This window comes from Nannobrachium achirus (genome assembly GCF_963921795.1).
Source record: "Nannobrachium achirus genome assembly, chromosome: 18".
Taxonomy (NCBI): domain Eukaryota; kingdom Metazoa; phylum Chordata; class Actinopteri; order Myctophiformes; family Myctophidae; genus Nannobrachium; species Nannobrachium achirus.
The window spans coordinates 31,209,059-31,222,336 of record NC_137825.1 but is presented as its reverse complement, the minus strand read 5'-3'; the positions used below and the strand labels follow the sequence as shown (position 1 = coordinate 31,222,336).

Sequence of the window (13,278 nt, the reverse complement as noted above, 5' to 3'; positions counted from 1 at the left end):
CGTTTTGCGCACTGAGCTGGACCCCGATCTCCAGCTCGACACACTGGGTCCTAACTTAATTGTTAAAGACAAAATTCAGGTCCCAATGTAATATGTAATAAACCATATTAGAACCACTAAAATCTATCTAGCATGGTTGTCCTGCTAAGCTATACCGATCCTCATACTCGACTCCAGAGAGCTACTATACAACAGAGTCAGTATGCATAATATACCCACTGGTACCTGCCTATCCATCACAAATTTGGATTTCAACAATCAGTATTTCTGTCAAGAGTCAAAACAAAGAAACCACCACACATTGATAGAATATATTTTATTTTTGTGGGGTCTGTAACTCCAAATGGACCCCCACGATGTCTATAACAATGGGAATCTACAAATGTAACTACCCGTACGGTTCAATTTGTACACTCTCAGAGATAAATGAACACCAATGATTTTACTGTGTGTGAATTTATGAAGTCGGCCATCAATATTGGCCCCTCTGGAGACCTGTAAACTAGTGCCACCCTCTGTTGAACAATCTAACTTCTGATATTTCAACCACTTAAACCCTGGTGCACCTATTCTGGCCATATCATTATAGGTGCATATGTTCAAAATGTAAAAAGAAAAGAAAAAAGAAGAAACCTGTCAAAAAGTAATTAAAAGATCCTGAATGTCGGTGGGGACTGTGGATCCCCAGGACAACTAATGTTGGACATTGACTGCTCCTGAATGTCTACAGGGGTGTGCTTAGCATACTGTATGCTAGAAAGTGAAAATCTCCTGGTTATCCCCTGACACATCTCTGTCCATCTCTCTTCATGTTTGGCGACATCTCCGTTCTTTTCAGACGGCCTGGACGTAGTTGGCAGGCAGCATGCCGCGCTGGCCTGTGCGCTGGTTGCGCCCGTATATCCAGCCATCGTCGATTGGCTCCACGTCTGAGATCAGGTCCCCCTCCTGCAGGGACACCTCGTCCGCGTCTGCCGCTGTGTAGCTGTACAAGGCCTGGTAGCGCTTCTGGAGAGACAGAGACACACAACAATACACGTTCTTTCGCAAATCATACAAGGCCGTCGCACAAAAGTAGTGACAACAGCAGATCTGCAAGCACACAACGCCTCGTACCGCGAGGCGTTGTGTGCTTGTAGATCGGCTGTTTTCACTAATTTAAATAATTTTAAAAATTATAATTTCAAAACGAACGGTTTTGGACATGCAAGATTTTCACCCGACAACGACGATATCTGAACTGTCGCTGGAGTAGCAGGAACGCCGCCGTCGCCCCCTGCAATGTTGTGGCCCTCGGCTTGGTACCCTAGACATAATTCGGCCCTTGGGGAAAACGAATTGGGGAACCCTGGCATATAGCATATATAAAATGTTCTCGATTATTTGATTAATCTTTTACTACACTGAGTGTAGATACTTTTTCCCCCCCAGCTTGCCCAACAGTGCCTGATCAGTACTCTACACTACAAACTACAACGAAAGGAGAGTCACTTCACATTTACATTCCAGGTTTCCAGGGTATGTTGAGGTTTCTGCTATCATAATACCAAGGTTAGACTTTGTAATATATTGATAAAAGGGTGATTGGGCGGCAGTATTAAATTATTGAAGAATCTTCATTAGGCATGCAACTGGCGGATAATAACTCATATTGACCATCAATTATGGGCTATTTAGCTTTCCTCAATAATTATAGGTCATCATATAGTGTAAAGAGGATTCTTTATGCAGTATTTAACTTTTTAATTTAGGTCAGAGCAGAGAGACACTAAGACAAACTAGGGCAGAGAGGACAGAAAATAGACAACAGTCCACCAAGGACCAAGGATTATGTGGTTGAAGCAATATGTGATCATCTACCCCAAGGGTTCCCAAACGTTTTAGGCTGTGACCCCCAAAATAATAATTGAACTGGGGACCCCCACCCTGACAAGCACTTGGAATTCTAGGTATTACGTTTAGTTTGACTTTGTTCCACAGATACATATTGTGAAAATAGCTGAACTAGCTCACAACGCCGTTGTGATCTTGTAGATCAGCTATTTTCACAATGTTCACCTTTTTCTTACTTCCCACAAAATAATTTTGGGACCCCACTTGAGGTCCCGACCCCAAGTTTGGGAACCACTGATCTACCCGACCAGTACACACCAGCATCCTATAACCTAATATTGCCAATTACAGTATCTTGCATTATGCATTGCCATCCCATACATGTGTGTTCCTTACCCCACCACTAGGTGGTGCTACGGCAGCAGGGCGCACTGGCCCCGGCTGTTGATTGTACACCTGAGGCTGGGCTGGCTGCTTCTCCTCATCATCTACACACACGTGTGTGTGTGTGTGTGCGCACACACACACACACACACACACACACACACACACACACACACACACACACACACACACACACACACACACACACACACACACACACACACCACACACACACACACACACAATGCAGCATTTAATAAAGAAGCAACCAAGTAGGGGAGCAAAGATTGTTTGCTCTTGAAACCCAGTACCCAGTACCTTATAGGAGTAGTACACCCGGAAAATGACGTGTATTCTATAAATTACTCACCCCATGAAGCCTTGAATCCATGGAGATTTTGTTTTTGTCACATTCCTAAGCCAATCATTTGATGGCTGGCGTTGGCTCAATGGAGACTGATCAAATACAAGATATATTATTGAATGGTGGTGGAAGTATCGTACAGTACCTTTCCTGTTTTCAGGGGGAGGGGCATTCACGGGAACCTTGCTCTTTTCAAATTCCTCGTGGTACTTGATCTGATCACAAAAACACAAACGCAAATGAATTGTCAGAACCACAAGAGGTCACCATATCCTCACCATACCTTCTGACTCAAGTTTGAGAAAATGGATATGGATTCCCCTAATAACTCACACGCCCATAACACCACTCGCTCCTCTCTCTTTCTCTGGACAGGCTGTGAGAAGAAAGCCTACCATTTTAGGTGTTGTGGTGATGAGGAGACAGCTCAGCTGTCAAGGATTTTTCTCTTCTTCTCTTTTCTTCTCTTTTCTTTTCTTTTCGAGGGTAAACTTTGCCATCCGGTTGCAATTGAGTTATCGGATCTACTCTGCATTCATAAACATGCCATGCATGCTTTGAAGTGCAGTACGTACAACAAGTTTACACTGGACAAAGCATTTTGAAATAATAGTCTTAAAACGGAGTCATGGAAAAGGACATAGAGAAATTAAACGTTTGCCCGGCACCCAAAATAGTGAAAATAACAGATCTACAAGCACACAACGTGTCACTTCACACAGCGTTGTGAGCTTGTAGATCGGCTACTTCTTTATTATTCCTTTTTAATGTATGGCACTTCTTAGACTCAGCAGGCGTGACGTTTAGGGGAGAAACTGGACATCAGCCAGGAAGAGGAGGGGGTCAATGGCCTCTCCTGACCTACTGTCCTCACAGGACCACTGGAGAAACAAGCAAAACACTCATCCATTTGGACAGACGGAGACAGGAAACAGAAAGAAAACACTTTTAGCAGAAGATGCATGCTGCAGATGGAGAAAGTGAGTAAATGTAAATAGAGAAAAAAGAAAAAGAAAGAAAGACCGAATCAAACACAAAGAAGGAGAGATAAATAAAGATTCATAGAAAGAAAGAATGATACTGTAGAATACATGAAATGAAAGAAAAAATAAACTAGCCTAGCATATAATAAAACATTTGAGACCCTTTGAGACCATCTTATCGCACGTCATTCCTTTCTGCTACTGCTCCCATAGAGAAAAGTGTGTGCGCTGCGTGCATGCCTGAGTGCATGTGTGTGTGTGTGTGTGTGTGTGCGTGCGTTTGTGTGTGTGTGTGTGTGTGTGTGTGTGTGTGTGTGTGTGTGTGTGTGTGTGTGTGTGTGTGTGTGTGTGTGTGTGTGTGTGTGCGTGCGTGCATGTGTGCGTATGTGTGTGTGTGTGTGTGTGTGTGTTGGAATCAGAGAGCGGACGTTCCCTCTGAGTCCACAGCTGAGAGACTTTGACCATATAGGGCAGCCTCTCCTTGGTGGACTTGGAGAAATGTCTGAAATGCCTCTGAGTGTCTCTGAAGGATTGTATGCTGACATCCATGGCTAGGGTGACCGCCACAGCCCCGCAACTGGGACCCCTTCCTTCTCCTCACAGAAACTCCAAGCCGCTTGTGCTGATCGGCATTATTCCAAAAAGTCTCAAAAAACATGTCTGCCAGAAAAGATTGTGAAGAATAATTTATAGCTGCATGTTTATGCAGTGGAATGGCTGTCTCCGTTTGTACTGTAAATAAAAGTGATTAAACGGTTGACTGTGGTACATGTGTATATTTTGCGCATGTCCTTAAAGGAGTAGTTCACCCCCGAAATGAAGTATTTTCTAAAGTCCACAGAAAGTTCCTGGGAGGTAAATTTGACTTAAGAAGTGTACAAATAGTACCAGACTCTGGAATCTACTACAGTATAGTGTAAGTGTACAACTACAAGGCTGTAATATCAGACACACTCACGTTGCTTATCTGATCCTGTGTTTTCTTCACTCTTTGCATCTCTGGAGTGTCGGCCACAAAGCACCCCTTCCCCTTGTTCTTCTCAAAGTCCTCCTTGTACAGCGCCTGGTGCACACACAGAAACATACAGTACAGAGTTTCTAAGCAGCCATAAGTATCAAGGTAAAATAGAGGCATGTATTAATCGAGCAGCTCATGCAAGCTGACACGAGGATTGACTAACGCTTGATTTGTACTTGGTTGCGCATAGATCTGCCCGAAAATAGCAACTCTGCAAGCTCACAATGCATCCCTCTGCAAGGCACTGTGAGCTTGTAGATGTGCTACATAGACTGTATAAAAGATATGGACAAAGCGAAGCCATTGGTTTCTATGAAGCGCAAATGACACAATATGGGTCCTTGGCATGGGTGTTGCCATCATAGATTGTAAAGGCATCAGAGGATGCTATTGGCTGCCAACGGTCACGTGCAATCGCAGGGATACATGGGAGAATGTGGTCGGAGCCTCCCGAAATACAGCACACGAAGAAGAACACAGCCGGCTAGTATCAGTTTAGTTGGCCACGCCCCCCCGCAACTTTATCATTTATTTTAAAATAAATTGGACCAAATTTCGACAAAACGAATATGATGGTGATTGAAAGGCAATTTTTAACTAGCGATAGGAACCATAAAGTATTCATGAAAATGTTAATTAAGGTTAGAACACGAAAGGGGGAAATGAATGGGGTCCAATGGAGAACAATTCTTTTTGCGATCAGCCGGGAGGGAAAACAGCGCAACTAGCGGCCAATCATAGGAAGTTTTACTTCCGCATTGGAGTCATTTTAAATCGGCAGAACTATGCCCCTGATGTGCTATTGGCAGTGCGTGACACCAGCACGCAGCAGCTGAGTAAAATCAGGCATCGATGTGCCAGGGACAAACTTGTTCAAGCTTTAGGAATGTGTTATCTATTGAGGCATGAGGTTCAAGATTTTCATTGTATACAAAAGAACAAAGGACAAAAGAGTAAAATTCCTTGGATTTGGTTCCTTCTCAACATTGAGGAGTGAAGGAAAAAGAGCGATATAAAGCAATAAGAGTGATATTGCACCTAATATACTATTGTATTGTAGAAGGACCAAGATGCAGAAATAGCAATATTATAATTCTACAACCCACTCAGGGGTGTATGACTGTGATTCCAGTGCTGTGTTCTACCTGTCATATGATGCGGGTATAAGGAGTATGCTGTGAAGATTTTTTTTTTAAAAGGGTATGCCCTCGTGAACCTTTCAAAGTAGCGTATCTGATAGGCATTATGCACTGGCATATGCGCTGGCCACACGAATAGCCGCGGATCATAGATTATTGTGACCGAAGGTCCCATTATACCCTGTGAAATCTCGTAGCTACTTGTCTGACTGTCAGTATTGTCTGACTGTCAGTACAGGAAGTGATGTCACGTGATGTCAGTAAGTCACAGTGATGTGGAACAGAATTACTCATATATGGGCATAAAAAGGATGTCACGTGACATCACTTCCTGTACTGACAGTCAGACAAGCTACGAGATTCCTCAGGGTATAAAAGTCCATATATGGTCATTCCCAGAAAAAGAAAAACTTTTATGCCCATACATGGAGATTTCTGATGTCATAAATCCCATGCCGAAAATGAGAATGTTAGGGTACCCCCTTATGCCCATATATGGAGATCCACAGGCATCAAACCAAGGCCCTAACTCACCAAGGGCCTGCTTGACATTACTAATTAACGTACGTTTTATGCCAATTAAGGACATTATTAAGGATATTATGTTATCAATATTAAGGACATATATGGGAATGCCCATATTTGGTAATGTCCATATATGGGCATGTTTTGACATAACATAACTATCATGAAGGGGTCTCCATATATGAGTAACTGGTCCCATATACATCACTGGCCAGATGGCCAAGAATTGGCGCGACTATGTCACCCTGAGGTCGCAAGTCACCCTGAGGTGTCTTACTAGTAGTATGCCCTAAAAAAAAAAAAAAAACACACCACTGTGTGATTCTGCTACGATTTAGAATGTTAGCGTGGATTAATTGAATTAATTAAAATATGGCAACTCTTGGAAATAAATGTGCTGAGCACATTATATTCCAGTTAATGAGTAAATCAGTTCCTCCGGTCACATTTGAGAATTCATTGTTTTAAAGAAAGAAAACAACAAACAACGAAAAATCCATTTTAATTTGCAACGGCCTTCTATATCAATATGCAACAGCAAAATATCGTACCGCTTGGCTTTGTATTGTATCGAATCGTTTTGCAATGCAAATAATCAATTGTTAGGATACTAAGTACTTGTGTCTTGTATTTAGCAATTTTAAGAAGAAAAATGAAAAAGATTGTGTATCGTGATGCGTATCGAATTGCTATTAAATGTACCGTTACACCCCTAGTGTATAACTGTGAGTCTGCATTCTGTCAAGTGACTGTGCCAAACCTTTGTTTAACCACTCAACTTTGTTTAAACCCGTAATTCTTAGTAAAAACAGACCTGAGTTGCAACTGTACTTGGACTGCTTTTCTACCTCTGCACTAAATTTCTTGGGCTTCGAGCGGCTAATGTTCATCTTTTCTAATAGTGATGACATGGGCAGACATGTTCAGGTGAATGGCATAATGTTCGTTGGGTGCAGTGCAGTCTATGGGTAAAAATTGTACATTACCTCCCATACCGTTTAGAAAGTTGGCTCCTGTATGATACACCAACACTACACAAGAGCCTGGGAATGACGTACGCACACATGCACTAGTGACTTAACAAGTTTTTCTTTTTAACCCATAGTTATGTCTGTAGAAACAACATGAACCAAAATGTTTATTTCATAGAAAACAGACCCCTGTGGCTGCCCTCACTGACTCTCTCTCTCTCTCTCTCTCTCTCTCTCTCACACACACACACACACACACACACACACACACACACACACACACACACACACACACACACACACACACACACACACACACACACACACACACACACACACACACACACACAGTGAGTCATGTACTTGCTATGAGGAATATGCTGTCTCAGTGAGCGAGCTTGCTTGCCTTGACTTTTATGGTTATAAACAATGAACGCAGCTTAGCAGGGATGAAGGGAAACGAAAGAGAGAAAAGTCTTATACTTGTATCAGCACTCATCCTCAAAGAAGTCAAACTTCTTACGCGGTGCAACTTGATATATCTGAACTTCACATACTGTATTGAAGCGTCACTGGACTGCATTCATTTTAAAAGGTTATAAAAACCATTGAAGGTATGACTCTCCGTCAATAAGAATAACGATTTGTGTTTAACTGGGGATTTTAAACTGCAGCAATGTTTGACATCCATGACTCATGAAAATATTTTTGTGATGAAGTTGAAGATTGTAAAAATGTTTTAGTTGTAGTTGTAGTCAGACTGAATGGTATAGAAATGGCATGGTAAGTTTGGCATCTTGTGAAAGTTGGACAAGGAGAAGAGAGGGCTGAGAGTCTTCGTGACATTACTATCATTGGGTTCACTGACCTTTATGCTAATGCTAAACAGATGTGTGCAGGCGGGCCGCTTTAAAAACAAGCAAAGCCGCTGCAGGGTGAAGTATAGGCCTATTATAGGCCTATGTCGCTTGGAGTGTCTCACCACCAGCCAACGCAGTGGGGGAAATCTCGCTCTTTTGAATGACCATCATTTCGCCAACGAAGCGTCGGGAGGGTTAGCGACTCACCCCACGGAGGTTAGGGTTAGGGTAAGGGTCAGGGTTTTGAAAAGATGACGCGTAGAAACAGCAAAACGCTCCCACGCAGTGAGGAGCTCACTCACTGAAACCAGAGCTCCCCAAAACAACAGGTTTGAGGATCTGTTGGCTGTTGGGAACTGAATGATTACATGAAACAGGCACGTGCAGTATCAATGTTGGTAAACAAGAAATCCGTCCTGCCGTCCTGCTGGCATGGCAACTGCGTGTGCGCGCCATTTGGGCTATTTGATTTGTCTCCACACTGTCCACAGTGTGTGGAGAGGGAAAGTGAAAGTGTCATTCTTGATTTCGTTACATTTAGGTAAAAGAAAAACATAGAAACCCCAAAAACATGAACTAAACCAGACATGTTTTTATTTTGCGGCCACGCACGCGTGTGCATGATGACTCCAGTTCAGCCCAGCCCTGCACATACTGTATCAATCAACATCCTCAGTTTGTATCCGCCTATGTTGAATGTCCTTCTCCCTCTCTGTCTAAAATCTTAATAGAGATAAGAAAGAAAGCTTAAAGAATGTATGAAAAAAAGAAAAAGGCTACAGAGGGTGAAGGAACACAGTGACTAGTAATTATCAAGACAATCCCCAAGCTACCAGGGCAATTTGACAAATCTTAAAAATACACACAAGTGATTTGGAGAGGGACATTGTGAATGAAAGCACAATTTGAGGAATGTATACTTGGCTGAGATAAAACACACAGCAGCATTTCTCAAATATTGACAATTCACTCAGGCTATTTCTAACTTTACTGGTAACCAATGAAAGTGAGGAACACTCTTTTGCAAAGCTGGCCTTGTTATAAAATCGACCATCATCATTGATTGATGAGGTTGAGATTAAAGTGATCAAATCTCTCATGCACTTTAAAACAGTCAACCTATAAGCTCACATCGTATCACGAAGCGTTGTGATCTTGTAGATCTGCTGTATGGGTTGTATATATGGACTAAAAATGTCAGATCACCGGTATGATCTTTAACACCGAGATGGAGAAGAAAGAGATGGCAAGACATAAGACGACAGAGAAAAAGAGTAGGGGAGGAGGGGGATATGGGAGAGCATGGCGAAGGTGTGTGTGTGTGTGTGTGTGTGTGTGTGTGTGTGTGTGTGTGTGTGTGTGTGTGTGTGTGTGTGTGTGTGTGTGTGTGTGTGTGTGTGTGTGTGTGTGTGTGTGTGTGAGTGTCTAACCTGGCTATTGAGCATGGTCTGCTGTTTAAGTCGTAGGTTCTCTGGGGTTTCGGTCACTATGGTGAAGGACATTTTGGGGTAATGCCTGGAAGAAACCAGAAAAAACATGAGAAATTTCAGATTTGTCCCACCCTCCCTCCAAACTCATTAAATTACATACAATATTATCACAAACACAAATAATTCCCCTGCGCTCAAGGACAAACTTTTAGGGACTACCTAATAAACTCCTTGATGCGGCGTAGTTTTGCTTTTGGAAAATTTGTTAGGTATATGCATCTTTTAGTCCAACTCGTAGTGACTGGCAAGACTACACTAGGCTACTTGAGCATTTTAATAGGGATCGGGGGAACAAATGGGGGGAACCATAACAAAGCCAGACTATGGAGCAGCTTCCACTTGTCAAACAATGAGCACTGAGCCCTCTCTTCGCGACATAGACTATCACACAGGCATCATTGACATGTATTACTTTATACACTAGTCCTGTGCCCGGGGGGGTATGCACAGTATGTGGGATTGAATGTAGGAGTCTCAGAAGTAATGTTGGAGAACCCAGACCGGTGCCCGTTGGGCAGAACAGTCACCATTGACGTCCAGTTGTGCAATACCTGTCTGTGATGTAGCCATGCAGGCATTGTTTCAGCATGCGGCTGTTACCATGGTGGCAACACTGTTTATTATCAGTGATGTCAGCATGCAGACAGATGGTGGACATCATCTGTAATTTGGGCATTGTTTCAGTTTGCGGCTGGCTGTTACCATGGTGGCGACACTGTGTAGTATCAGTGAAGTCAGAATGCTCATCTCCAAATTTGGGCATTGTTTCAGCAAGCGGCTGTTACCATAGTGGATGTCACCATGCTCATCTCCAAATGTGGGCATTGTTTCAGCATACGGCTGTTACCATGGTAGAGACACTGTGTAGTATCAGTGATCTCAGCATGCAGACAGACATTCGATAAATTAATAGTTAATGACATGTTTCAGATCTGCTGCTAAGTGATCTCTTTCTTGCACAAGAGACTTTTGTCCACACTTTGCCCACACACCCCATGAATATTTGATATTGCTGTCCTGTTATGTGTCTTTTTTCCATTCCTTTCCTATAGGCAGTTACACCACCACATTTGGAGAAAGATTTTACTATTGTACTATTGTAGTGCTTTTTGTGTTATCCTTTTAGCATTATTGTATAATCGTAGCACTGTGCTATTTATAAACTGTTAATTATGTATTCTATCAATCATGAAGTTAATGTGACCCTACGTTTTAACAGCGGGCAACAGCCGTCGACTCTGGGCCATGTTGTCCAAAAGATACACAATTTTTTCACACTTTTCTTTTACAACAAACACAGCACATATTTCTTTCTACTTGTGTATTTGTATATTTATATTTGTATACTGTCAATTGTAATGTTTCTGTAACTGCATAGGGAGGGACTACTGTGCTTCTCGAAGTTTGGTTGAGGGATAAACATTACACGAAGATGTATGACACTCCTTCCTTCCAAGTGATTGTGTGCCTTGGTTAATATGCTGTTGGCTTCAATTATGTGTATGCGCACTGTAAATCCTGTGGAGGAAAAGATGCTGTTGGCTTTAAGCCTTTTACGCATCCGGGGCTTTTACACATTCGTGCCCATGGGCCCATTGTCTCATAATATGCCTATGGCAACACACTGCCTTACTCAAACAAAGGGTGTCGCATGATGGGTCTTTGAGGTTGCTCTTTGATTTCTTGCTTGTGTGATGTTCCATAGATAGCAGAAATTAATTTCAGTTTATGAGAGTTCTGTGATGGTGATAAACTGGACAATTTGCATGGCACAACAAAAACAATGGCAGATCACATTGAGGGAAGGTCATATAATTAGAACCTCTGTCTGCTCACACTTCCTTATTTACAACACATTTACACACAACATCTTTGCTGTCCATCTCTGTCTGTACAGACCATCAAGCAAATGTGCGCGTTTGTTAAGATACCAGATGTTATAAGAGACCCACATTGATCACCTTCCTTGTGTTTTATAGCTACTTCACAAATAACAGATATTGCTGAGCTTCCCAAAATCCCTTTCTAATATCTTGATTTATTTGGACATTATGTGAACTTGAGTCCCTTCAACATAATTTGGGTGCCCCTACTAGACGAGGTTCTTTATCAAACTACAGTGATGCACAATGTAGGTTTTCATTTCCGGAAAGGTTATCAGCATGGTTATTCAGGTGTAAACACTCACATACTGCAGTAAGGTTTCTTGTCAAAGCCTTTGTAGTTGTTCATGCTCAAGGCCATCTTGCACACTTCACAGCTGAAACAGCTCTTGTGCCAATACTAGGAAAAGACAAGACATTGACAGAGAATGTATGAGAGACATTTCACAGCAAAATATTGAGGATAAATATATAAAATGCCTATTTTGGCAAAAACAACATTCCAGTTGCCAGTGATGATCAGTTTTTAAGAAACAGTAAATTGTGAATAGATACAGAATATAGCCCTTCTGAGTCTGACCCACTGAGACTTGCCCACAAAAAGACCCTGGCTGCCTCAATGTCTTCTCTGGTTGGAACAGGCTAAAAGGGCTATTTAAGTGTAAGGCTAATTTGAAATAACAGCATGGGAAAATTCCCATTCCCACAGAGCACACAGAGCTCTGTTGCCTGTCAGCTTCATTGGATGAGCTCTTACTGTATATTGAGGTTGACATGCAAATTGGAACACTGATGCTTGCAAGGAACACTGAACACTGAACACTTGCAAGGCAAATGTTATTGATTGATGTTGATAAGTCTTTCTCCACAAGTTTGTGTGAGACAGCCATAGAGTATAAGTTAAAGATTGACACTGAGTTGACTATCCTATTTAAAAAAAAGTTCACACGTTCACATGGAAATTTACATTAGGCTATTTAATTCACTGACAAATTAACTAAATTAAACTAACTTCTTTTTTTCTTTTCCCTTTTTTCATAGTTAATATAAGACCATCCCTTACCTTGTCCAGACAGTTTAATTTTTCTGTGGGATAAACTGCTTTCTTGCATCTTCCACAGGGGGGATTCATGGTGATGAGATGTATTCACCAACACGCGCTAATGAGAATAAAGATGTGTAGTCCACCGAGCAGCGACCTTATCCTCACCTCAAGAGTAGAGGAGGAGTCGCTGAACGTCTACGGACGCCTGCTAAGCCGCAAATGGTAACCTATCGAAATATGTGACGCCTGAGGTCCAGTGCTGGAATCAATGCTGCCATGTAGAAGTGTTAAGGTAAAGTCCGCCGGTATTCAAAATGTAATGTATTAAAAAAGGGAAATACAATAATAAAGTAAATGTAGGTCTACTTAGTTACTTTAGTTTACACCACTGTACAAAGGTTATGGGGGCACAAAGGTTTTGGCTTTTGGGCTAGGTAGGTTTTGGTAGGCTACCCAAAACATATTTGGTCATCTAGGAATTCGACTGAATTCGACATGTCACACATGTCGATGTAACGCAAGGGAGGCAAGGCGGCTGTGGAGTATGGACTGGAGGCTCCTTATAAGGAGTCCGAGTAGCAGGAGAGCTACGAAATGTTTCTCAAAATGTTCTCAACAGCTACCCAACTAAGACTAGTCGCGGTAAACTAGTGGAGTCTCCACTGTGGAGACATTGGTCTTGTTTTAATCCGTGTAGCTGCTGCTAGCTCTAAGGTTTGTAGAAGCGTTTACGTTGTGATTGTTGGAAAAGGCATGTTTCAATGAATTGGCGCCCCCTATCTT

At 42.2% G+C, this 13,278-nt stretch overlaps 1 protein-coding gene across 1 annotated transcript; it reads right to left on the bottom strand.

The window, feature by feature from the left end:
• Positions 1 to 377: 377 nt before the first annotated feature.
• Positions 378 to 12,630, bottom strand: LOC308303522 (LIM and SH3 domain protein 1-like). Its single transcript, XM_080747908.1, has 7 exons — positions 12,514 to 12,630; positions 11,756 to 11,850; positions 9,508 to 9,592; positions 4,523 to 4,627; positions 2,727 to 2,796; positions 2,230 to 2,321; positions 378 to 1,008 (listed from the first exon to the last, which is right to left on the bottom strand). Exons 1-7 carry the CDS (start codon positions 12,580 to 12,582, stop codon positions 835 to 837), a joined length of 690 nt encoding a protein of 229 aa, XP_080604034.1. The 5' UTR covers positions 12,583 to 12,630; the 3' UTR covers positions 378 to 834.
• Between the last annotated feature and the right edge of the window lie 648 nt (positions 12,631 to 13,278).